Source organism: Pantherophis guttatus, chromosome 1 (assembly GCF_059756535.1).
Source record: "Pantherophis guttatus breed Tessera chromosome 1, ASM5975653v1, whole genome shotgun sequence".
Taxonomy (NCBI): Eukaryota; Metazoa; Chordata; class Lepidosauria; order Squamata; family Colubridae; genus Pantherophis; species Pantherophis guttatus.
The window spans coordinates 324,022,493-324,049,017 of record NC_142063.1 but is presented as its reverse complement, the minus strand read 5'-3'; the positions used below and the strand labels follow the sequence as shown (position 1 = coordinate 324,049,017).

Here is a 26,525-nt window from a genome sequence, read left to right as displayed (position 1 = left end):
GAGGAATGGTCATTTTTTAAATCACTTCAGCACCATCATAACTGGTTGTTAAACAAATGGTTGTAAGTTGACTATCTGTAGTTCAAGCAGTATATATTTTTTGTGTTTACAGGTTTTTCTCAAAGATCAGTTTGGTGGCTAATGCTGAAGTGTGTCTTCAAACTTCCATTTTCCTTTAATTTTTCAATAGTACATTTTAGGTATGTTACCAACCTTAAAAATGAAATAAGTTTCACTTCCAGCTGAACAAATCATAGGTAACAGCTCTTAATATATGTGGAATGAGGGAGAAAAAAATATAAGAAACATGGATCAAAACAGCCTAATCCGAACATTTCATCAGAATGACAGAGCAAGATTTGAAAAGCTCTTAAGTGTTTTGTCATAGAAAAATAATGGGAATGCCAAAACGTTTTTTGCTCCCTCATTTTTCTTTGGAGTGGGAAACACATAGGTCTTGTAACTCACACACCAGGGGTGAAATCCAGCAGGTTCTGACAGCAGAAATTTTGAGTAGTTCAGAGAACCGGCAAATACCACCTCTGGCTGGCCCCAGAGTGAAGAGGGAATGGAGATTTTGCAGTATTCTTCCCCTGCCATGCCCACCAAGCCACACCCACAGAACCGGTAGTAAAAAAATTTGGATTTCACCACTGCCACACGCACAGTGCTCTCTAACACCAGCCTTATACAAAAGTAGCCAAGAGGATTTTAAAAAACATTTTAAAATGTATTAAACTTTTTATGTGCTGAAATAGTCATGGAATAGTATTTTAACAAAGACATAACAGCTGCTTCTCTTCAACATACTCTGAGCAAATTAAAATAAGCAAAATTAAACTTCTCTGTTAAGGCTTTGTTGTGCATTATGCATCTTTTTTGCATTAATGAAAGGGGATATATGGAATGGTAATGAGAAAGCTGCTCGGAAAAGAGTGAATAGAATATTATGAAATACCACAGAAAAAAACTGTCGAGCCTAGCATGATTGGGAAATGAAACACTGTGAATGAGAAAAAACAGCATGGAAAGACTGATTGCTACAGAAAAATGAAGACAAAGAAATACTATATTATGTATATAGAAGGAAAAGTTGTGAAAAATATAGTCAAAAAAGCAAGGCATTTTAAGATTAAAAAATGAAAAGAAAACGCAGAGTGGTTTTTATGGATTTTTTAAAATTCTTTTGGAAGTGTGTGAAAAGAGAGCCTAAAATAGAATCAATGGAATTAAAAATAAAAGAGAAAAAATTATTTAGGATGACAGCAATATATTGAAGAGTGGAATCAAAGGGAATATATAAAGGCTAGTATCCAGGGAAACAGCTAATAAAAATCAAATTATAAATATGAGATTTTTGAAAAATAAGGCCTCAGTTTTAGAAAGTGTAGCTGAAGAAATAATTAAATTAGTTATGTTTTGCTTATGGGGTGTCCATATAATTTGCTTAACATGTATGTATGTGAAGAATGCATCTGTCTCTCATAACTGGAATAAAGCCATAACTGTTCCACTATAGCCGTGATAATGAACCTGTGCCAGAGGTGGCATGCAGCGCCCTCTCTGTTGGCATGCGAGCCATCGCCCCAGTTCAGCTCCGCCGTGCATGGAAGCGCACCTCCCACCAGCCGGTCTTCAGATCTCTGTTGCACATGCATGGGGGGCGTGGTGTGTACAGGGGGATATGCATGCATGCACGGGGGTGGGGCGCATGCAGGCCTGCGCACGCATGCGCAGGGGGTGGAGTGCGTGTGGGGGTGCGGGGGGGCGTGTGCATGCATAGGGGTAGGGCACGTAAGGGTGCGGCGCATGTATGGGGGCTGCACATGCATTGCATTTTGGGGGTTCGGGCATGTGCATGCGCATTCGCAAATGCATGTGCCTTGGGCATTCGGTCTGGAAAAAGTTAGCCATCACTGCCCTATAGAAAAGGAATGGGAACAAAAGTGAATGCTTCCAACAGGCAAAATCAATGGGGGAAGCTGATTGTCTTAATGATGTTATGATTCTCTTAACAACTGCAATTATTCACTGAAATAATCATGGCAAAAAAGCTTGTAAAATTGTGCACAACTCACTTAACAACCACCTTGCTTAGCAACAGAAGTTTGTGGTCATAAGATGAGGACTACCTGTACTTTTCCTTGAAGTTCTCTGGACTCAGGGAGATTTGCACTGAAATAATTTGTATGAAAGAATGTTGAATTGGTTTAGTCATATAGAAAAAATGAATGAGAATTGAATCAATATGAAGGATGAAAGAATTGATCATGGAGTTGATATGATCCACAAAGAACAGTCATGCAGACATGATCCACGAAGAACAGACATGAGAGGCTCAAAGAAGAAAAGGCAATGAGGTAGAAAAAAGATGACTTCCAAGGACAGAAAGATATGGAGATATACAGTGCATGGCACTAAACCCTACGTATGTTTAATTTTATTGAATTGCTTTTTCCCATTCTTTTTCTGCATTTTGATAATCTATTTCACCTGGGCGGCTCAGTGGCTAAGACACTGAGCTTGTCGATCAGAAAGTTTCGCAATTCGAATCCCTAGTACAGGTCTCCTGCGTGAGCGGAGGATTGGACTAGATGACCTTCAAGGTATCTTCCAACTCTGTTACTGTTAACTCTGTTAACTTTCATATACACAGCAGGAAACGTAGGTAGCTGAGAGGTGGCAGTCTTATTCTGATGTCTGTCCAATGAAGTTTTATGAGGACACACAGCCGGTATATCTTGTGTGACCCAGGCAGAACCCAGCAGTATGATTCCAAAATGTTTCTCTGGTGCAGGATGGGGAATCAATGGCTGCCATATTCTGCAGAAAGAGGGATATTTCTCAGTCATCATCAGTGGCACATTAGGAAAATCTAATATCACGTGTTTGTCCAGCATTATGTCTCATATCCTCAACCTAACCCTATGGAACCAGCTGCCGCCAGAGATAAGGAGAATCCAAGACCTCGGTGCCTTCCGCCATGCCCTTAAAACCTTCTTTTTCCAGCAAGCCGGGCTGGCCTAACACTTTTTAAAATGTTTTTAATTGTTTGTTATTGTTTTTAATCATGGGGCCAAATTTATATATATCTTTTTAATTGTATTTTAATGTTTGTAGTTTATGCTTTTACTTGGCTGTTCACCGCCCTGAGTCCTCAGGGAGAAGGGCGGTATACAAATTTAAAAATAAATAAATAAATAAAAAATAAATATTAGTATATTCACCTTCTGTAATTCTTAAATAAGCAGGCCTCAGTGGAGGGGGCAATATCTGTGGGGAGGAGTAGATATTAGTTGTAGAGAAATAAGAAGCAACAATGGAGATCTATCTTTTCACCCCTCTTAGCTAATCTGTATACTGCTTTACTAACTAAATGTATAGGACTAACCTTTTCTCATCTTGCTTCATGGAAGCATGGAAATGGACAGTGGATTTTCTCAATTTCCATGATTTGGAAGAATTACGGTAAAAAACAAAACAGATCCATTATAAGACATCAAAACACTGAAACAATGATGTATTAAATGCTTCATTTTTTCTAAGTTTAACAACGTTCTAGAAAATCTAGAACATATTTTGCTTTCCCACTAGCCTACATGAAGAAGTGATCTGGGATAGGAGGGCCTGGCTTATTTTTCATGTTTGGAAATTTACAATAACCATGGTTGATTTGGAATAGGTCTTATTTAGGGGGAATGGAAGGATTTATACTCCTTGCAGACATTCTTTTAGAGTCGTCGAGGCCACTTGGAGGTTTATCTGTGTCCTCAGGGTCACCTGAATAGTGCAAATCCTTCCATTCTCCACTATACAGTCAGAGCTGAAGAAGCTTCTTGGATGAGAAGTGAAACGTTTTCAAAGAAAAAACAGAAAGTCCAGTTGCCTCTTGAAAAAGCACCTTTGGGTTTCACCACAAGACATTGTGCATGGTTGATTTGTATGATTATAAAAGCCATGGTGGCACAGTGGTTAGAATGCAGTACTGCAGGCTACTTCTGCTGCCTGCTGCCTTCCTGCAGTTTGAGTCTCACCAGGTTAAGGTTGACTCAGCCTTCCATCCTTCAGAGGTCCGTAAAATGAGAACCCAGATTGTTGGGGGAATTATGCTGACTCTATAAACTGCTTAGAGAGGACTGTAAAAGCACTGTGAAGCAGTATATAAGTCTAAGTGCTATTGCTATAAATCATATCTAAACATTTCCAAGGACTGAGACAAATTGAACCCATCCTGGACATATTTACAGGTCTTCCTCAATTTACAACCACAATTGAGCCAAAATTTTATATTATTAAGGTGAAAAATTTGTTAGGTGAGTTTAGTCCCATTTTACGACTTTTCTTGCCGCATTTCTTCAGAGAATCACTGAAGTTGTTCAATTAATAACACGGTTGTTAAGTGAATCTGGCTTCCCCATCAGCCTTTGCTTGTCAGAAGGTGGCAAAAGATTACCACACGCAACTGTCATAAATATGTTGTCAAGCATCCAAATGTAAATCACGTGACCATGGGGCTGCTGCTGCCATGGTCATAAGCCTGAAAAACGGCCATAATAACATAAGTCACATTTTTCAATGCCGTTGTAACTTCGAACGGTCACTAAGTGGACTGTTGTTAAGTATAGCCCAGGATTGTGACTCGACTCTCGGCAGCATAAAATGTTTGCGGAGCGGAGAACTTTGAGAAGGCGCGCGCAACTTCGCAAAGGCTGATGACGTCAAGACTCTGATCCCATTCCCGAGAAGTTGGGGGCAGTGTGTGGGGGGGGGAGAGGGCGGGGCGAGCTGCGTTGCCAGGCGCGGAGGTGGGTGGACGAAGTTTGTCCCCGCGGCGCCGCCGTCGTCGTCGCCGTCGCCGCCTCTTCCCTGTAGGCAGGCTCGCTGGCAGGCCTCGCGGCGCGCGGCGTTTCCGCTATTAGGGCGAACAGACGGCCAAGGATCATCGAGGGATGCGGCGGCCTCCGCGCTGAGCTCGGCCGCAGGTAAGGAAGGGAAGCAGAAACCTGCCAGGCCTCAAGGAAGTGGCGGAGGGCTCGTCCGGTGATCATAGAGAGGAAAGCCCACTCTTGGGCGGGGGGGGGTTGGAGGGCTTCAGGGGCATGGCGCTCCCTTTGCCAGGGAGGGAGAGGCGAAGGCGGCTGGCAGCTCCACTCGTGATGCCCCTGGAAGGGGCGGGGGCGAGGCGCATCCTCCTGATACGGAAAGGGGGGCTTCCTTTCGTCCGTTTTGGTGCAGATCCTCCCATCCCGACCTCCCAAGGGGACGGGGGTGGGTGGGGGTGCAGGAGGTTTGGGGGTGGCCAATGTGACCTGTTTCCTCTTGGGGTCTTTCCTGGTCTTTATCTTTTCCTGCATCCTCCTCCTCTCTCTCTCTCTCTTTTGCAGCCCCAGGCCTGGAATTGAAGCGGCCCTCGCAGGAGCCCTGCCTCAAGAACGGAGGAGGAATTGCTTCCCGGGTTCTCGGGAGCTTCTTCAAATGGTGCTGCAGGCTTAGGTTGTTTTTCCACACACACACACACCCCCACCCCACCCGTAGGCGTTGGGCCAGCCAGACTTGAGATGAAAATCTTTCTGCAACAGAAGACTTGGGTTTGGTAATTGGTTTGCTTGTTCTTTTTATGGGCAATGGGCCAGCCAGACGCGAGATCAAAATCTTTCTAGGACAAAAGATTTGGGTTTGGCAATAATAGCACTTATTTATTGATTTATTAGTGCGATTTATATGCCGCCCTTTTCCGGAGACTCAGGGCGGCTTACAATGCATTAAGCAATAGCCTTCATACTTTTGTATATATCTGCTTAGTAGGGCTTTCAGCCCCCCCCCAAAGCGGTGTTCTTTTTTTATACAAAGTCAGCTTATTGCCCCCACAATCCGGGTCCTCATTTTACCTACTTCGAAAGGATGGAAGGCTGAGTCAAACTTGAGCCTGGTGAGATTTGAACTTGCAGTAATTGCAGGCAGCTGGCTGTTGAGTGCTACTTTAACAGCACTTAGTCCACTGCGCCACCAAGGCTCCTTCTTAGCCTTATAGACTGCTACTTAGATTTATAGGCCGTTTCATAGTGGTTTTTCAGCCCTCTCTAAGCGGTTTACAGAGTCAACATATTGCCCCCAACAATTTGGGTCCTCAGTTTGGTTATTTATTACATGTTTATCCTACCTTCTGTATATTGTACATTGTCAAGATGGCAAACATAGCGAATACTCATTCCTCTTCTTATTTTCCCCACAACCCTCCCTGTGAGGGTTGGATTGAAAGAGAGTGACTGGCCCAAAGTCACCCAGCTGGTTTTTCATACCTAAGATGAGACTGAAACGCTCACAATCCCCTGCTTTATATGACAGCACCTAACCCACTACACCAAACTACTTCTACATCAAATACACATAGTCCTTGACTTACAACAGTTCATTTAGTGACACTTACAACAGCACTGAAAAAAGTGATTACGACCTTTGCAGCATCCCCCCAATCACATGATCAAAATTCAGATGCTTGGCAACTGGTTCATACTTATGACCATTGCTGTGTCCAATGTCATGTGATCACATTTTGCGACCTTCTGACAAGCAAAGTCAATGGGGAGACCAGGTGACTAAGTTAATAACTGCAGTGATTCACTTAATAAATGTGGCATGAAAGGTCGTAAAATGGGGCAAAACTCACTTAAATGTCTCACTTAACAACAGAAACTTTGGGCTCAATTGTTGTCTTAAGTTGAGGACTACCTGTAATGCCAATTTGATCTTGGAAAACTGGTTGCATTTATGGGTTGCCTTAAATAGGTTTGTTTTATTTTCCTGTAACTTCAGTGGATGTGAAGAAGTATGTTGGGACTGAGAGAATTTAGCAATCTAGAGAGATCTGTAAATAGATTTAATTAGTAGGTTTGTTAGGAGTGTGTTGTGGCCCGCCAGCGGCCTGCACGGATCGTGGCTGATCCTGACAATGAGGAGGCTGGTGTGGTGTCATGCCAGCAGCCGGGGCTCGCGTCGGACAGCGAGGAGGCCGAAGAGGATGTGATGCCAGAGGCAGAAACTCAGCCAGGGCCTTCAGAACCTTCAGAGGCTCCTTCCAATGGAGAGAGTGAAGTGGAGGAGCCTCTCCTCAATGCTCCGGCAGGCAGGGCTGCCAAAAGGCAGGAGTGGCTACTCAGGAGGAGGAGGTCTACTCGAGAGTAGGGCTTGAGGATAATTGGCCACTCCCTTAGCCTATTTAAGTCGCACTCATTACTACAGAGCATCTTGGAGAGCGAGCGACTACTCATATCTGTTTTTCTGGGCTGGTTGCCAACCTTTGTCAGACTTTGTTCTTAATAACTTTGATAAGGACCCTTTGCACGGGAAGCCTGCATTCTTGAAAGGGGTTTGTTTGGAATTAAACAGTGTTTGGGAAGATTGGTGTGTGTCACATTCTCTGGGAATCCGAAGCTGGGGCAGAACAGAGTGAAGGAAAGTTTGCAAAGTTCCATGTGCAAGAAGGGGAGGAAAGGATGCAAGAGTTCGGTATTTTCAGATGTTTATATAAATTCACCCTGGTTATTGGGTATTTTCTGAAATTGGATTCAGAAAAGTTGGAGAGGCTCTCTTGTTAAGCAATCATTGCTAAGTTTGATACCAATAAAGGATAATATTTGATTGGTGCGGGTGGTTTTTCGGTACACCGGTGCTTCTGGTTTGCCATTGTGGTCAGGATATCCAGGAAGGATACTGAGTTGTTTTCTTTTTCTCTGATAAAGTATATTCCTTTGAAGATGTTTTTGATTGGTTTTGTGGGTGTTCTCTAATTGCTCCTTTTTTAAAAAAAATATGATGTAGGTGGTGTTGTCCATATCTGATCCATATTTTGGGTCGTATTTGTGGGGGTGCTATTGGTTGCAGATGTTGCATTATCACTTTCACAATAAATCCTGTAAGTAGTGATCCCAAAGGTGTATCTTTAATTTGTTGATAAGTTTGTCCATCAAATTGGAAGTATGTAGTTAGGAGAGGTTTATGAGATCCATAGTTGTGAGTGTTTCAATCTTCGTGTATTTGGTTAAGTCTGGGTCTGTGGACGTGAAAAGGGCTGTGACATCAAACGAGACCAGGATTTTGTCCTCATCTATAGTCACATCTTTGTTTGAAGGCATGTAGGGAGTTGATTGTTTCCTTTGTGAGGTGCCCAAGCTTTTTTGTTAATTCTTTTGTGATGTTGTAATGATACCTAGTAATGATATAATTGAAAAGGGAGGTATGTCAGGCTTGTGTATTTTGGGGATCCTTAGAAGTGTAGGAGGATGACTTCACTGCTTCTCATCCACCACTGTTCTTCTCTGGTAATTTGGCCTTTCTTGATGTGGTCACTGAGAGTTTCCTTGATCCAGTTGTCTAGTTTCTGTATTGTATTAGTGTTCACTGGGATGTAAGTTTCTTTATCTTCTAGTAATTGTTTTTGTATATATATTTGTATATATTATGATCTGTCTAAAAGAACGATGGTTCTGCCTTTGCTGGTAGGAGGATGATAGCCTGGTTTCTGAGGGCTGCTCTATCCTTTGTTGTCATCTTTTTCTGGTCTGTGGTATGATGGTTTGTCTGATGTTTTCTTGGACCCCCTGTGGGAAGTCCAGTAGTTGCAAGGCTTCACAGAATTCCAGGTAATTAGCATTATCTGTGTTATAATTGAGACCTTTCTGTAGAATATTGTATTCTGCAATCGATAGTGGATGGCTGGACATGCTGATCACTCGTTCAGGCTCTAGTGCCTCTTTGATTCTGGGGTTGAGTTTGAGGTTTGGTTTGAAGTTTGGTTTTTCTTTTTCCAGCATGTCTATGAGAAGCAATCATGATGGGGGTGGCCAGCCTCTCCATGTACTCTGGTGTGATGATTAGTTCCAGCTATTCCTTGTGTTTGCTATGGTGGGCTGATATTTGTTTAATCTGAGGTGTGCATCTGTGATCAAGAGCCATCATTTTCACCCACTTTCTTGGGCTATTTTCCATCCAGCTGTGCAGTTAATTGGAGGTTTGTATCTCACACCAATAGATTGGACATGCTGTCGTAGGCATTCATGTAGGAAGGAAAGTTGTTCCTTGGTGGAAGTGTGCCTGCAGGCAAATATTTCCCTTTTGCATGCTTTCTGAAGCATTTGTCACCCATATGTAGTACCACTAAAGGAAAATAATTGCAGTTCAGGATTGAAATGAGGGGTCATTACTGCTCTCTAACTTAGTTGTTTTCTTGCAGATGTTTCATTAGCCAAACTAGCTAACATCATCAGTGCAGTAAGGGGTGGTAGGGTTTGCTCTCAGTTTATTTTCTAGTGGCTTGCCCTGTCAGTGTTTGGTGGGAGTGGTGAGAGTTTCTTTGGTTGGGTTGTTTACTGTTAGCTTGTTTGGCAGTTCCTTGATTGGAGTATTGTTTACTTCTTGATTGTTAGTCTAATGTTATTCTTGGAGTTAATCTATGCTCTATTGGTAGTCTGTTGATGGTTTCTGAAATGTTTTTTGATGTATGGCAAACTAGAAACACAGGTGTACTGAAAAGCCACCCATACCAATCATGTGCTCCACTATCAAAGTAATAACCCAAACTCCCACAAGAAAAGCTACGGCAAGCAGTTAGATGAGCACAAGCACACTGTAGCAATGCTGAACAGCAGAAAAAGGAAAAAGAACATCTATGCAACATCTTCCAATAAAATGGATATCCATGAAACTTCATCAAAAAGTTCCTGACCACTCAACTCAATATAGCACAACCAACACAAGCCGTAAAAAGAATAACACTGCCATACATCAAAAACATCTCAGAAACCACCAACAGACAGTTACAACCACATGGAATCAGTATAATATACAAACCAAGTAAAGCCCCCCAAAACATCTTAGGTAAGCCAAAAGACCAAGCAACCCCAGAAGAAAAAACAGGAATAATCTACATAATGCAGTGTAATGATCACAACAGCTACTGTATAGGACAAAGAGGCAGAAGATTGGCAGAATGCATCCATGAACATCAGCTAGCAGTCAGAAGATATGATAAAACTCGTTAATTTCACGACACATGGACAGACTTAACCATAGTTTCAACTGGGAAACTGTGACCATCCTAGACCAAGCCAAGTCTAAAATCTCTAGAGAATTTCTAGAAGCCTGGCACTCTGACAAATTAGCCATCAGTAGACACATAGACATAAACAATGTCTACATATTATGCAGGAGACAATCAACAAACCAAAAAGGGAACAAAAAGACCCAAACACCTCCCCACCAGCAATCAATGCCTAGATAAGCATAGATTAACTACCTGGATTTATTTTATTATGGCCATTGGTCAATATTGGTGACCCCTGCTTGTATCATGAATGTACAGCTTAGTATGTGTGCAAATATTTAAAAATTGCATTATGTAGTCCATGGCTGTTTGCCTGGAGTATGTGTGTAATGTGAACTCAGCTAATGTCACATATTTCATTTCTACCTGTAGGATTGCATCAGAGCGGGGCAGTGGGAGATCTATTTGAATCTATGGTGCTTGTGTTGTGGGGGCTTTTAGATTCTGTTCTTATGTCCAATATCTGTATGAAACCATTGACTCTGAACCTCTGGAGATTTGAATGCTATGGCATCAGTACGTTGATGTGATTAAATTCTGTCTCTCAAATGACATTGTGGGTCCTTGAAAGTTGTATAGACATGACAAAGTGAATTTGAATATGACTAAGAGAATAACAGAGTTGGGAGGAACCTTGGAGGTCTTCTATTTCAACCCTCTGCTCAAGTAGAAGACATTATACCTATTTCAGATAAATGGTTGTTTGATCTCCTCTTAAAATCCCCCAGTGTTGGACCACCCACAATTTCTGAAGGCAAATCGTTTCACTGATTAATTGTTCTGTCAGGAAATTTCTCCTTAGTTCTAGGTTGCTTCTCTCCTTGATAAGTCTCCATTTATTGCTTTTTCTTCTGCCTTCAGGTGCTTTGGAGAATAGGCTGACCCCCTCTTCTTTGTGGCAGTCCCTTAGACATTAGAATATGTCTATCATGTCACCCCTAGTCCTTCTTTTCATTAAACCAGACCAGGGGTTCCCAATCTTTTCTATACCCCACACCCCTTCTGAGATATTCTTGCACCCCTTACAAAAGTAAATAAGTATATGCATATAATTAAGCATATATACTATAATTTTGAAACTTCTAAACCCAAGTTTTTGCATTCCTGGAATATCGCCTCACATCCGCAGGGGGTGCGAGCATCCCCGGTTGAGAAACCCTGAACTAGACACACCCAATTCCTGCAAGTGTTCTTTATATGTTTTAGCCTCCAGTTCCCTAATCCAGTCCCCTAACTTCCTGACAGTTAAAACAATAAGTGAAACAACTTTCCTCCAGAAGTTGTGGATGCTCTAACACTAGTTTTTAAGAAAAGATTAGCCAACATTTGTCTGAAATGATATAGGGTTTTCTGCCTGAACGGGGTTGACCTAGAACAGTGATTTTCCAGATTGAGTGCCCAAGGCGTGTGCCCAAACCCCTAAAATGCAATGCGTGCATGCGCACGCGGCACCCCACATGCACCCCACCGCCCCGTGCATGCGTGGCAGAGACCCAAACACTAGCTGGCCTGTGGGAGACGCGCATGCACAGCAGAGCTGAACTGGGGTGACGGCAAGTACGGTCTTACCGAGGCATAACAAAGCAGTACTAACACTTCACGTGATCTTGATTCTATCCCTCTGTTAATGCAGCCTAGGACTGTATTGGCTTTCTTGGCAGCTGCAGCACACAGTTCAGGTAACATACAGACAGCAACGTCTGTGGGTAGGGCAGACTAATGAAAGCAGTATTGTGTAATTGTGCTGCAAACCCCTTTTATATGTGTGTCATGAGCTTGTAGTGCAGTGGGGTGGAATTTGCAGCGCAACATCATCATGCTGTGCTCACCAGAGTGATGAAAAGAGCATATTCCTACCAATATTGCTTGGTGTAGAGATTAAAAATACAGTAGATGGTTCTTAAGACTGAGAATTAAGTAGGCTATTTATTCTGGAGGAAGCAATATTTCCTCTAAAGCAGGGATTCCTAAACTTTTTGCCATTGCCCCTCCCTTTGGTGTAACCTTAATGTGCACTAAAAACCCAAACATTAAAATGAACTCAAATGAACAGTGAAAGCAATACAATGAAGGTTTGGGAAAGGTGGATTTATTGTAACTGTGCAGCTAAAAGGTTCTTCAAACCTCCCCTGGATTGCCTGCCCCTCCCCTAGGGAAACACACCTTACACTTTGTCTTTCATCGTCAATGCTTAGAGCCCCTGGTATGCTAGCTATAATTCTGTCTGGATCAGGACAGCTTAACTTCAGTGATCTATGCCCTAATAGACTTACCGGTATGATTGGATTACTTCAGTAATACTCTGTGTTAGGCTGTCCAGGAAGACTGTCTAGAGAAACTGTAATTGATACTTTAACATCTCTTTCCAATTGCTACTAGGATTACATAATGCCTGTATTGATAGCCTGTAGTGACTTTCTGTGAGTTAGTGAATCCAATTTAAGGTAAATAGATGCCCAGAAGATTTAGGATCCAAAGATCATTTTCCTCAGTACCATCTAGTCTGTGTACCCACTTCTTCTGACTGAATTTTATTTATTTAAAACGTTTACAGAGCCATTGTATAGAAACGTACAACCATTCGTTTAGCAACCTTTTGAAGTTACCAGTGGCACTGAAAAAAGGATTTACAGCTGGTTCTCGCACTTACGACCATTGCAGCCTTCCTACAGTCAATTATCAGAATTTGGGGTCCTTGAGAAACAGCATGTATTCACAATGGTTGTAGCATTCTGGGGTGATCCTCATTTGAGACTTCCCCAGTCAGCTTCGGACAAGCAAAATTAATGGGGAGACTGGATTCGCTAAAACAATCACATGAATCAATTAACAGCTGCAGTGATTCATTTAACATCCATGACAAAAAAGCTTGTAAAATCAGTCACGACTCACATAACAACCAATTTACTTTGCAATGGAAATGTTTGCTTCAATTGTGGTCAGTAGTCGAGGTCTACCTGTAGGATGTTGGAAGAAAAGACTGGATAACCCAGAGAAAAGGTAATAGCAGCCCTATTGGTTAATTTCTAACTCTACCCCAGTAATGTTACTTAATATAGTTCATATAGCTTCTGTCTAAATTGCTTTAATGAGACCTGAAGAGTCTTTGCAAAATTGGGGAGGGGGGCAAAAATCCCACCTCCAATGGCAAATATTGGCATTTCCTGAGGGAAAAAGCTCATCTTGTTGGGTATATCCTGGGAGAGATGAGGTTTAGCACTGTCATCTGTTCATTGGTGATCTCTGTCTCTTTTCTCGTAAATCTTCCTAATATATACCGGTGATGTGGATGACCGGTTTGGAGTATTGCTACTATTTTACACTACTTCACTTCCTTGAACTAGTAACTGCTTGTTCACCAAGCTGGTTTGGGCAGTGAGTGATAGCCTGCTTGCATATTTTTGAGAAGATAATTTATCTTAGAATGCAAAGGATAAGAACGTATGCCAAAATTCAGTAAGATTTTCTCTTCCATGCTCATGTGCCTTCCAATGTTTAGTAATTTAATATACTTGAATATTTAAACGCTAGGATTAATTTAGAAAAGGTTATCCTCATGGATGAGGTTCCTTTGCCTCTGTACGTAACTTAAATAGTTAGCTTAAGGAAAACATTTTTGCCATTTTGCAGACTGTCCATGTTTCTACAATTTATTAATCTGCTTATGTGACATATTGTGGCAGATGCTTTGAAATTTACATTAAATTTCACATTGAGGGAAATAGTTTAGTGTTTATTGTGTATGCTATTAAAATACCTGCAAGCAGCACTAAAATAGCCAGGATTTTGATACACTCAGCTACAGTGTTCATTGTCATGGGCACTATTGGTGCTTGTGCTTTCAAAATTGTATATTTCCACAGAATGCTCATCTGGCCTTAGGGAAGGGGAGATTGGCCTGTAGAATGCTTTCTGCAGCTCCCATTTATCCTTTAATTCTGGGAGACTTCATCCCGCTTACTTGAAATACATTGTGTGGGCTGAAGATACAGTTAGGTAAAACCAGACATCAAGAGTGACATAGAAAAGGAGACAGAATTGTTTTCTCTCTTTCTTTTAGCTTTCAAGTCATTATTGACTTTTATTGACTACACAGATTTGGTCCTGCAGTTTTCTTGGCAAGATTTTTGGAAGTGGTTTTCAGTTGCTTTCTTCCAAGAGCTAAGAGAAAGTGTCCCAAAGCCTCTCAGCTGACTCAATTTTTAATTTGTTTGTTTATATTTATTTATAGCTTACCTTTATTATTTTTATAAACAACTCAAGGCAATGAACATAACTAATACTTCTTCCTTCTCCTATTTTCTCCACAACAACCCTGTGCGGTGCGTTGGTCTGAGAGACAATGACTGGCCCAAAGCTGCCCTGCTGATTTTATGCCTAAAATAGGACTAGAATTCACAGCCTCCTGGTTTTTAGCTTGTGTGCTAAACCTATACCAAGCTGGCTCACTTTTTGGATGATAAAGTTATTCCAATGTGACATTAAGAAAGACCTGATTCTTAACAAGGCAGAAAGTGGGACAAGATGATCTGCAAGGTCATTTCCAATCATTCCGTTCTTATATGTCCCATTTTATTTTAAATTATTGACTGAAATGAAAGAGAAAAGGGACTTTTTAGTGGCTATGCTAGAACTCTGAAGGATTTATGCTTTGAAGTTTACTTCCTTAATGGTCTTTCTTTGAAGCATAAATACCTTTCTTTCAGAAAAGGTTTATTTAATGATCTCAGAACTACAGTTAAAATGGAATTTTAATCCCCCGCCGCCCTGCCAGCCATTTGTTAACATCTTGCCAGGGATTTTAGTCTGTTTTATTTGAATATTTGTTTTGCTTTTAGCTGTCATGAACTTGATTGATTGAATTTTGAGGCTGTGTGATTCCAAAAAAGACTCTGGGCCTTTTACAATATTTAAAAGATATTTTAAAGAAACATGGCTGCTTGGACAAAACCACATAAAATTCAAAAAAGTTGACGGACTCTCTGCTAACATAGCCTAAACCCAGGCCTGGTAACAGAGCCTGAAATGCTTGAAGAGTGGGGGCAGTATTTGTCTCTGGGGGGGGAGGGGATGCCATTCCAGAGAGCAGAGGATGGGATTTTTTTTCAGAATGGTAGGCCAAAGATACAATAAAGAATCACATGGCAAGAAAAGACCTGGCCATCACCACAAGCCCCAGGATGTGTTCTAGGTGGCAGATGACAACCTCTTCAACTGATCTTTCCTGCTTGGCAAGATTTGAGTCTCACTGAACTGTTTGCTTTTAGCTAATGGTTGACAGTAACAGCCAGAGAACACAAGGTGTGTCCTGCAAGGTGTGAAAGCTCCAGACCCTGAGGGAGGAGTTTCCCCATAGCCCAGGTAAGTAGCTTTGTTACCTGGAAAGCTACATTAGTTCTGCCAAGAAAGGGCTGATTTGGATTTTGAAATGGGTAGGAGAGCTGAAGAAGCTTCTTAGATGAGAAGCGAAATGTCTTCAAAGAAAAAAAAACAGAAAGTCCAGTTGCCTCTTGAAAAAAGCACCTTTGGGACAAATAGGTAGGAGAATGGAAAGGGAACAGGTAGAAAAAGAAAGCAGGAAATTGCATATGCGAAGGAAGGCTTTGGTATTAACATTGGGCTTGTTACTCAGTTACTTAGCCTTAGTGTGCAATTTCTAAGTATAATAGCCTTTTCATTAGTGTTTTTTATTTTTTTAAAAATGTGTCTATGCATATATTTGACTTAAATTCAAGCAAGAAAATCATAAAACATATGGAAATGTGTTATACTTCATGTCATCATTTGATCCATATTTCTTCCACGAGTCATTCGTACAGTCTTAGAATTGCAACATATGTCAGAGGTCATCTAATCCAGGGGTCTCCAACCTTTCGGACCACAGGGACTACAAAATACATAATTTTAAATCCCACAGACCACTAATATGATCTGCCTAATGACTGGCTGGGTGGGCATGGCTAGGTGGTTATGTGACTGGGTGAGCATGGCCAACTTAATGGCCAACTCGATGTCACTTACATCAAGGGGCACCTCACCAGCCTCTACTCACCTCTCTCCTGCCATCCACTCCTCCGCTGCCTGCCCAGGCACCTTAGGGCCCCAACAGGAAGCAGTTGTTGGAGCTAAGCAGCCACCACAAGAAAGAGTTGGCAAAACAGCTGGCTCAGTTCAAATTGTATCTGACCAAGAGGGAGGCTCAGCAGAAGCACCTCAGTGAGGACTACGAACATAGGCTGTCCAAGCAGAGGGAAGACCTGCAGGAGTGCAAGACCAGGTACTGGCGCCTGGAGGCTCAGCAGGCTGAGATGATCAGCCAGTTCCAGGCCATGATGCAGTCCCACTGGAACATGGCCCTCCAGCTCCTTGCCACCAGCAGTACTTCCCTCCAGCCTTTGCCCAAAGCCCTGCACCAGGAGGCTGAAGCAGACCCCAAGTCGGAATTTCTGCCCCCCTCCAACCTGCACAAAAAGACCCCGAAGGGGGAGGCTCTCTACAGCAACACAAATGTTCATTGCACATATCCGGCCCAGGGGACGTAGTTTGAGGACCCTGATCTAGTACAATATTTAAAAAATGCAAATAATTTTTCTGCGGACCACCAAAATTTTCTCACGGACCACCAGTGGTCCACGGACTACCAGTTGGTGACTGCTGATCTAGTCCAAACCACTTTTCGGTGCAGAATTTGCTACGGTGTTTTGGACAAGCAGGGATTGCAGTCTCTGAGAATGTCTGATGAAAGCAGTGGTGGGATTCAAATTTTTTTACTATCGGTTCTGTGGGTGTGGCTTGGTGGGAGTGGTGTGGCTTGGTGGGCGTGGCAGTGGAAGGATTTTATAAAATCTCCATTCCCACCCTACTCCAGGGGAAGGTTACTGCAAAATCCCCATTTCCTCCTGATCAGCTGGGACTCAGGAGGCAGAGAATAGATGGGGGCGGGGCCAGCCAGAGGTGGTATTTACCGGTTCTCCGAACTACTCAAAATGTCCGCTACTGGTTTTCCAGAACTGGTCAGAACCTGCTGAAACCCGCCTCTGGATGAAAGGGAACATAATACCTATTAAAGCAGCCTTCAAAGGTGATAGCTCTCACTGTCAGGAAATTGCCTCAGATTATGTGACACCTTTTTTTTTTTGCTTTAATTTTTATGCCGCCCTTCTCCGGAGACTCAGGGCAGCTTACAATGCGTTAAGCAATAGCCTTCATACTTTTGTATATTTATACAAAGTCAGCTTATTGCCCCCACAATCTGGGTCCTCATTTCACCTACCTTTGAAAGGATGGAAGGCTGAGTCAACCTTGAGCCTGGTGAGATTTGAACTTGCAGTAATTATAAGCAGCAGTTGTTAATAACAGTGCTTTAGTCCACTGTACTGTAAGGTTTCTTCATTGCCTTTTGAATTTTTAGGAGGGAAAAGGGGCTGCTAAAACCAGAATTCTTTGGTACAGCTTTTGCTTAGAAGTAACATCTTGAAAGTCATGTGTTTTAACTTTTTTGTTTGAGGAGCAAGGTGCCGTGTCTCTGGTGTTCCTCTGAAAGCAAAAATTGTCTTCTGTAGTATTTTTTTTTCTTTTTTCTTTTCTGTTGTTTCTTTTGAATATATGTTAAATTATATTTTGAAAGCTTAAACTATATAAAATGTTTAAATAATTTATGGTGGTTACAAATAACTATGCTGCAATGGAAGTTATCTGAAATTATAAGACGGACAGCAAAAAGAAAGCATGGACTTTAAAAAGGATTTCATTTTGAATTTTGAAAAAAGGAGACATGAAATACCTTAAGAGCTATGGAAATAATTCTTAGCATGTTAAACATTTCAATACACATTTCTCTATTTGGCTTGTGAATGAAACTTCTCTCGAGACTAGGAGTTCTCATCAATCCTCCTATCTTTTACATCAGTCATCATGAACTGCTGAGTTGATAATAAAGCCCACAAGAAAACTTGTGTTCCTTTGTTTGCTTTGCTTTGCTGAGTTGAGTTCTGAGACAAAAATGGAAGAGAGCCAGGCACAGATATTGTGCCTTTCTGAAAATAAATACAAAACTTTCATTTTTTTCAGTCACATTTCAGGAGAGACAGGCAGTGCTGGGACCTGCGTGATTTGGGAGTGGGCAATGAAATTTCAGATCCGTGTTTGACTTTGTTGTTGTCTGAGAGGTCTTGAGTTCATCAGAGTCTTTTAACCAGGGTAGATGTTAGTTTTCAAATTAAAAACAAATACCAGTGCTGAGTTCTAGGAAGATAGGACAGAATTTTAATGCTGCAGAGTAATAAATGCCCTATTTCTCAGTTGAGTTACCGTATTTTCCGGCGTATAAGACGACTGGACATATAAGACGATCCCCGACTTTTCCTGTTAAAATATAGGGTTTGGGCTATACTCGCCGTATAAGACTACCCCTCTTCCAACACACACCAAATAAAAATTAAAAAAACATCAACTGGCTCACCCACAATGTAAAAGCAGCTGTGCTAGACCCAAAATGGCCCCTGCAACAAGCAGGAACCTCACACAACCACAAAAAGCCCAAAAACCCAACTTTCACGCTTTACACACACAAAATTCCACATACAGCTTTGTGAGATTTTGTGTGTTTGTGTAGTTAGAGTGAAACACTACAGAAACACACTAAATCTCAGAAAGCTGCACAAATATTTTATTTTATTTTTATTTTTGTATGAAAGCTAAATTTAAAACTTCCTAAACTTTAAATGGCTAAGTCTAAAAAAGAACAACTAAAAAAACCCCCAATTAACTATTTTTTTTAAAGCTCCCAAAGGGGAAAAAAACTTACCCAATAGAACAGGGGTCTCCAACCTTGGCAATTTTAAGACTTGTAGACTTCAACTCCCAGAATTCCTCAGCCAGCTTTGCTTTGCTGGCTGAGGAATTCTGGGAGTTGAAGTCCACAACTCCCTGCCTGCTTGATTGCAGGCAGGGAGTTGCTTGCTGATGGAATGGATTCAGGCAAGCGAAGCAAGGCAAGCGTTGCGACTAGCAGCTAAGGTAAGCAAGCTGGAGGGGGAAAACTTTTTTCCTTTTACATGGCTCTGGCGATCCAAGCTGAGTTGCCTGATTAGCAGGCAACTCAGCTGGGATTGTCAGAGCTTGGATCGTCAGAGCCATTTAAGACTCGTCAAAGCCTTTCGGGCTGGTCAGCCTGGTTACAGGAGAACGACACCCGGCGTATAAGACGACCCCCGACTTGAGAAGATTTTCATGTGTTAAAAAGTCATCTTATACGCCGGAAAATACGGTAAATCTAAAACAAAACATATGCTTTGGTTCACTTTATGTGAAAACTACTTGTTTCTGCCTTGATTAAAGCATGATGGAGTCCTGAATGTGGACATTGGGCAAGAGCCTACATATTTCCATAACTATAAAGGAGGCTTGTGTGTAGCGTTGCATTTGTTCCTTGGCTGAGTGTGAGCTAACAAGCTGCCTGTAATGCCCTTAGAAGAGCCCTGGGAAGAGGGTGGGTGTATCCACAATATTCCCCCTGGGAAGATTCAAAATATTTTTTTTAACTAAATATGAACCCAGCCAGTTGGCTATGGGCTGGAGCAAGGATCCAGTCCAATCTAGCTACACAGACAAAATAGTGTGTGCCCATTGTGACTCAGCTGATACCCTCCCTGCTGCCAATTGTACTGAACAGCTTGCAAGGCAGGAGACTTCCTCTTTTCTAGTTGCCAGCAACCTCAGCACGGATTTCTAGTCCCAACTTCCTTCCTCACCTTTAATAACAGAAACAAACGTTGCAGTAATGGAGATGTCAGAAGATTCTCTCTCACATCTTATTGATCTCAAAGGCCTTATTTTCTGTGATGCTTTTTACAGTTTGTGTTCTTGCTGTTTTGCAGGTGGGTCTGATCAGAATAATGTTCAACATAAACCCTCTGGAGAACCTCAGGGTTTACATCAGCAGCCGCCCACCTCTTGTGGTGTTTATGATCAGTGTCAGCGCAATGGCCATCGCCTTTCTGACTCTGGGTTATTTCTTTAAGATCAAAGAGATCAAGTCCCCTGAAATGACAGAGGTAAAGTACAAATCGAGTCTATAGCTGAATATCTACCCTCCAGAAAGAAATGCATAGATAGAATGGAACAAATTCTGAAGTTTAATGAATGGGAGTTCTGTTCAGGATGGCACGAGAGATGAAGAGTCAAATGAGTGGCTTATATATAATCAGGAGGACTTCTCATTATGAGTGTCTGATGGATACGGACAACCTTGGGCTGAGATAGGAACACTCAAAATGTTTAAGCTGGCACATTATTTTAATGAGCCCAGTCAATCTTGCCTCAGAAGTAAAGGCCATCTGTTTTGTTGGTGCCATTCTTGAATTGATTTTAAACTGTTTAGCAATTCAGATTTGAAATTGTAAAAATGGAAGCCATACCTCTTGCACAGATTAATAGCATTTTAATTCATGGTTTTAGCATTGTGCCACATATCGTTTTCCTAGATTACTTTTCCCCATAACTAATTAAAGGATAGTTGTTTCAGATTGTAATCTCATAGTGCCCCAACCACTATCATTTAGCCAGAAGTGCAGCATCTTGACATGGCTGTATCTCTTAAATCATTGCTGTTATTGGGTGAGATTGAGCTCTCTTGAATTAACCTTGCTATTTGTTAGTATAAGAACATACATGCTGGTTTTGTGAGGGCTGTAATTCAACATAAGGCACTAAAGATCTGTCTATGTTTAAGGACTGGAACACTTTCCTTCTGCGATTTAATGATTTGGATTTCTGTATTTCGGAGAACGAAACATTAAAGCACCTCATAAATGACACCACAACTCCAGAGAATGCCATGACCAGCAGCCAAGCTCGTCCTTCCACGCCATCACCACAGACGCTTGAAGATTCTGGTCCTGTCAATACTTCCGTTGCCATCACTTTGACACTGGACCCCCTTAGACCCTTTGGTGGCATTTCCCGGAATGTCACAGGTTTATCTTCTACCATTTTTGGTCATCAAATTGGACTTTCAGGTACCATTTATTTTGAATGTCATATTTAAGGGCCCAAAGCCCTTAAAGAAAAGTAGGAATAATTAAAAGCAAATGAAGACAGATCCATTTCTGCATTTCTTAATGGATGTTCTTTATCTAGAAATCATCTTTCTGAAAAGGATAAAAAAGGAACAGCTTTTATTGAACAGTTTGGCATACATTTTTTCGTTTTTCCTATAGACATCCACTTCCATGATCTTATCATTATAAGTGGCTTCCATAATTGCTGAGGTGGAGTTGGATCAACTACTTCATATTAGTTTATTGACAGTTCTTTGCAGCCTTAATTTTTTCCTCATTTTAAATGATGGAGGTAGTTCTCAGCTTACAACAATTCGTTTAGTGATCGTTGAAAGTAACAGAGGCACTTGAAAAAAGTGACTTATGATCCTTTTTTACACTTTTGACTGTTATAGTATCACTATGGTCATGTGATCAAAATTTAGATGTTTGGCAACTGACTCATATTTATGATGGTTTATGATGGTGTCCGGGGTCATGTGACCCATGCCTTTTGTGACCCTCTTAAAGCAAAGTCAATGGGGAAGCCAGATTCACTTAACAACTGTGTTACTAACTTAACAACTACAGTGATTCACTTAGCAACTGTGGCAAAAAAAGATAAAATGGGGCAAAATTCACTTAACAACTGTCTCACTTAGCAATAGAAATGTTGGGCTCAACTGTGGTCATACATTGAGGACTACCTGTACTTAAACATTAAACATTAAATTCTTACTGACGTACTATGCTTTCTCCCTTTCTTCCACTCGCTCCACTCCCAAAGGCAGAGAAGCTCATGAGGAAATCAACATCACATTCACCCTACCTACTGCCTGGAATTCAGATGACTGCGCTCTGCATGGCCGCTGTGACCAAGTTGTCTTCACGACTTGCATGACAGTTACAGCCGCTGCAACAGTTTTTCCAGTCACAGTGTAAGGCTCTAACCAATGCTTATTCCTCCCAGGGAAGCTTTTTTCATGCCTTCAGTTTTACCACTTCAAGAGACACGGAGGCAGTTTTTCCAGTTTTAAATTTTTAAAGAAGAATTTATAACGTGTTCCTAGAAGTCGCAAATAGGACCTTCTAGCTTATTCACCACCAATTTCCCCCAAATAGTGATAGATATATTTTGCAGGAGTGGGAGAAATGGAGGAGGGAGGAATGTGGAAAAGGGGGAGCCATTCAACTTCAGGACAGCATGCACTTACAAACTGGAAAGCAATCGGAAGGGGATAGTTGAACCCAGGGGAAAAAGATGGCGGACTTGGATACACAGCTCAAAATTATGTGTTGCTTTACAGTCAGCCACCACACTGTATTCCGGAAACATATATTAACGCAACCTTCTGGTACAAGATCGTGACAACTGCAAGAGACTCCAACACAAAATATGCCCAAGACTACAACCCTTTCTGGTGTTACAAGGGAGCTATTGGCAAAGTCTATCATGCATTAAATCCCAAATTGACGGTTATTGTTCCAGATGTAAGTAATTTTTTTTTCCACTTTACTGTGACTGGGCTTGTATAAGCAAGATTTGGACATGTTCTCCTTAGAAGTGCACATGCTCTGTCCATTGTGTCATTGTTCAAATCTTGCCATAATGTATGTGTGGGGCGAGGGAGTTATTTGGAATTGTTCTGCCTCAGCAATGTCCCTGCACTTTCCTGAGGCAGTTGCATGTAGTTTTCTCCACAGCCTTAGGAAATGCTGTCTCTTTCTCTATTCAGGATGACCGCTCCCTAATTAATCTGCATTTAATGCATACCAGTTACTTTCTTTTTGTGATGGTCATCACCATGTTCTGCTACGCAGTCATCAGAGGCAGACCAATCAAATTGCGACAAAGCAGCTCAGAGTTCTGTCCTGAAAAGGTAAGCGCAAAGTTATTTGTGGAGGAGCTAACTTGAAGGAGGGAGTCTTTGCTTCCTTAGTAACTATTGTCATTCTGGGAATTATTCATAAACAGCTCTAAGCCCTAATGTTACATTCATGCATTGGCTGAAATGCACTGGCACCTCCCTCCTCTCGATATACTGGGATAGATTAACCTCTTAAAAATAGAAGACCAGTAGCAGACTTGACAGCTATTTTGTCTTCCAAATCCAATGGAAGCTACTTGAGGCTTCTCAATTTTTTGACACTTGCCTATTTTATTTTGTTTGTGTTTTATACAGAATTATAGAATTCTGTATAGAATCAGAGTTGGAAAGAAGCTTAAAGATCAACTAATTCAGTTTTTTTGTTCCCTGTCATGCAGAATTCACTTCAGCTTGTTTATATACCTTTGACTTCTATCATACAATTTTATGTTCTTCCCTATCAAAAAACACAAGGTGACTTACAAATGTGTGCTTGTTTTAATTTCATCACAACCTTGCAATGTAGGCAGGCTAAGAGAACATGACTTGCCTAGAAGCATGCTGTGAAATGCATCGATTAATCTTGCGGATTTGAAACCTACCTAGCATTTCCAAGAAAGACTCATGACTGAAAATCTGAAGAATCTTTGCTAGGCAATTCCAGAGGACATTTCTGGAATGTTGACTGCCACGGGCAGCATCACCAAATAGCTGCTATGTGCACAAAATGTCTGCTGTGATGGGTGAGGCTAATTATAAACATCATGAAAAAGAAGCACTATTCTGTTGCTCCCTTTGCTTCCAGGGGTATATGAGACTTAGGGAATATTATGTGGAGTTAATTCTTTTCGTTTTCTGGCTGCCTGAAAGGAGTATATTTAAATGCAAAATTAAACCACAGCTTTCAGCAAGGCACTCTACAAATATAATAGGCTATATCATGGGGGTGTACAGAATGTGTGTATGAGTATGTATATGTGATGTATCTATTCAAGGGGACCGTGTTGTTTGGTGACAGCAGAGACAGTTACGGAGTTCGACAGGTCAAGATCTGACTTAGCTTTATAGCAACTCCATATGCCAAAGCCCATCTAAGAGGCATTCCATATGTCATATCTCTCTCATCATTTTCCCAATTCAGATCACACAGTGACTTATTATGACCTTATACAACTCATAGCTGAAATCTGACCATATGGCCTTCTTTTCTCTCCCCCCCCCCACCCCCCAACTCCAGGTTGCTTTCTCAGAAGCATGATCCATTGCCTCCTTCCTCCAAAAGTGACCAAGTCTGCAATCATTGCCTGCTGAACCCAGAAATGGGTCCTGATTGGTTATGGATTTATCATGAGACGTTGGATTATTCCAACCAAAGACTTTTAAAGTGCCTGTAATGGTTATTTATATAAAGAGTATCCTTGGAACAGATTATGCCAGCGCAGCTAAGATTATTGGGAGCCCTTTTACTGTTTTCATTGGAATGTTTTATGTCTGTGTGACTCTACATCAGAAGGATCGGAAAGATGTCTTACTGCATTGGGACGGTATAGATGCCTTTGCGGGTATCTAAAACAAAGCACCTTATTTCTCCCAGTGATCTATCCAGCGTTCCAGACAGTGCACATCTCTACTATGACAGTACAATTCCAAAGTCACTGATGGTTCCACTGAAGTGTGTGTGTGTATGTGTGTGTGTGTATATATGTCTGTGTGAAAGAGAGAGGGAGGGTTGCTTTTTCTTCCCATTTTCACCCTGCTTGCAAAAAGTTACCCACTTTTGTAGATTTGTTTTAAAAAAACACATACACAAACAACCAGCATTCAATCACATTTTAATACTAGTTAAGAAAGATAATGATGCTTATAATTTTAGATTGGAAAAACAAAACAAAACAAGAAAGGCAGTGTTCCTATTCACATTCTCTTTCTTTTGAAGCAGCAGTAAACTTTCTAAGTCAGAGTTGGCCAACTGTCCGTTGTTCATGCTAGAGCCCAAATTGGGGCTATGGTCTGCAGAGAAACCTTTTGTGTTGGGTTGCATATACTACTAAATTACATAGTTGGGGTATGTCAACGATGAATAAGTTTTTCCTTCACTAGAATCTTCCAGGTTATGGAACACAATGTATTTGAATGTCCAGATATTTGCACCATTTGAATGTAGGAAAGCATTTGGAAATGAAACACTTCTATCTACATATGTAGATTAGCTGTTGCTCTCCAAGACTATAGTTTGGCTTTGGGAGGTTCTAATGGTGTAAAAGGGTAGGTGGTCTCTTTTGGATGGGCCAAACTATTGCCTTGATGCATCCTGAAGCACTCTTCTGCAGATTTGTTTGTGAAGACAGGTGACAAACTGTCTAGAGCTACTGAAAACAGATGAACTCTGTTCAGCTCTGGACATGCACAGGTTTTACTCCTTGCAACTCTTTTCAGCCCTCATCCTGACTCTCTTAGCATTCATAATTTTGGCCAGCTTCCTTCTTTCAAGGAATATAGGATATTGTATCTTGACATTACTTTGAAAACACTGCTAATTGCCTTAATGACTTTTCCATTTTCTTCTTTGGTAGCAGCATTTCCCGCATTGGCAATTGTTTGCACTTTCTGCTATGATGATTCTCACAGTAGATGTCCTTTTCAAATGTCTCCGTCAAATAACATGTTGCTTGTTTTTGTTCAGAAAAATGATTCCTTATTAAGTTGATTTGTTTGCTTGGTATCTTGATATATTTCCAAGATGGGGAGATGTCCACATTCTAGTGTTGAATAGCGAATGGGCTGAAATAAAGAAAGACGGCGTTGTGTTTTTTAATAGAATTCCCTTCCAATGGTTTTAAATGTGCTAGCTTGGGAAATAGATTGTGGAATTGGGGGGAAAAAAACAATGCTATATTTCTACTTTTTGTTTCTATGGTCCATTCTAGATAGGAACTACTGATGGTTCAGGAATGATTCTCAGGCAGTGGAGGGCTACAATGGGTTATAGTTTGGGTGAAAAAAATCCAGGCAAGAGGGTACAAATGGAATATTGCAGTGGTTGTTTGGATCATATTGATCTTGCCTTTTTTCTTTTTTCATGTTCGCTTATTACTTGAATCAGTTTGATTCTCTTTGTTTTCTTTTAGAATCTGCCGTTTCTGTTGGTCTCTGGCCAACAGTATATCAGGGTTCCCAACCTTGGCAATTTTAAGATGCATGGACTTCAACTCCCAGAATTCCCAGCATGGCTGGCTAGGGCATTCTGGGAGTTGAAGTCCACACATTTTAAAGGTGCCAAGATTGGGAAACCCTGCAGTATATGAAGGTTCCCAATGTTAGTTCCCTCCCCCTAGCCTCCCATTGCAGGTTACAGACTTCTTCTCAGCAGCAGAATTAAAATGGCATTTAATTTGTCTCTGAGCCTGGTGGTCAGTGATTTGTTAATGCAATTTTTCTCCTAGGTTAATTTTTTTGTGTTTGTAAGATGTGGATATTGCTTTGCAAAAATAAAGTTTATTATCAATCCTACTGACAAAA

The 26,525-nt window shown here is 41.3% G+C and overlaps 1 protein-coding gene and 1 long non-coding RNA gene across 4 annotated transcripts; one reads left to right on the top strand and one right to left on the bottom strand.

Annotated features, from left to right (window-relative positions):
* Nucleotides 1-717: 717 nt before the first annotated feature.
* LOC117667758 (uncharacterized) lies at nt 718-4,748 on the bottom strand. The gene is made up of 3 exons (XR_004592133.3): nt 3,392-4,748; nt 3,228-3,273; nt 718-2,823 (listed from the first exon to the last, which is right to left on the bottom strand). It is a non-coding gene; the product is annotated as an uncharacterized LOC117667758 (long non-coding RNA).
* Nucleotides 4,648-26,525, top strand: TMEM248 (transmembrane protein 248). Of its 3 annotated transcripts, none has more exons than XM_034421084.2 (8): nt 4,648-4,982; nt 5,385-5,593; nt 19,978-20,154; nt 20,832-21,117; nt 21,926-22,076; nt 22,446-22,629; nt 22,875-23,018; nt 24,244-26,525. In XM_034421084.2, the coding sequence occupies exons 3-8, from the start codon at nt 19,996-19,998 to the stop codon at nt 24,262-24,264; spliced, it is 945 nt and encodes a 314-aa protein (XP_034276975.1). In that variant the 5' UTR covers nt 4,648-4,982; nt 5,385-5,593; nt 19,978-19,995; the 3' UTR covers nt 24,265-26,525. The 3 variants fall into 3 exon arrangements, with proteins under 3 accessions (XP_034276975.1, XP_087739500.1, XP_087739499.1); XM_087883374.1 differs by having other exon boundaries at nt 4,779-4,982; nt 5,385-5,493; XM_087883373.1 differs by lacking the exons at nt 4,648-4,982; nt 5,385-5,593 and having other exon boundaries at nt 19,811-20,154.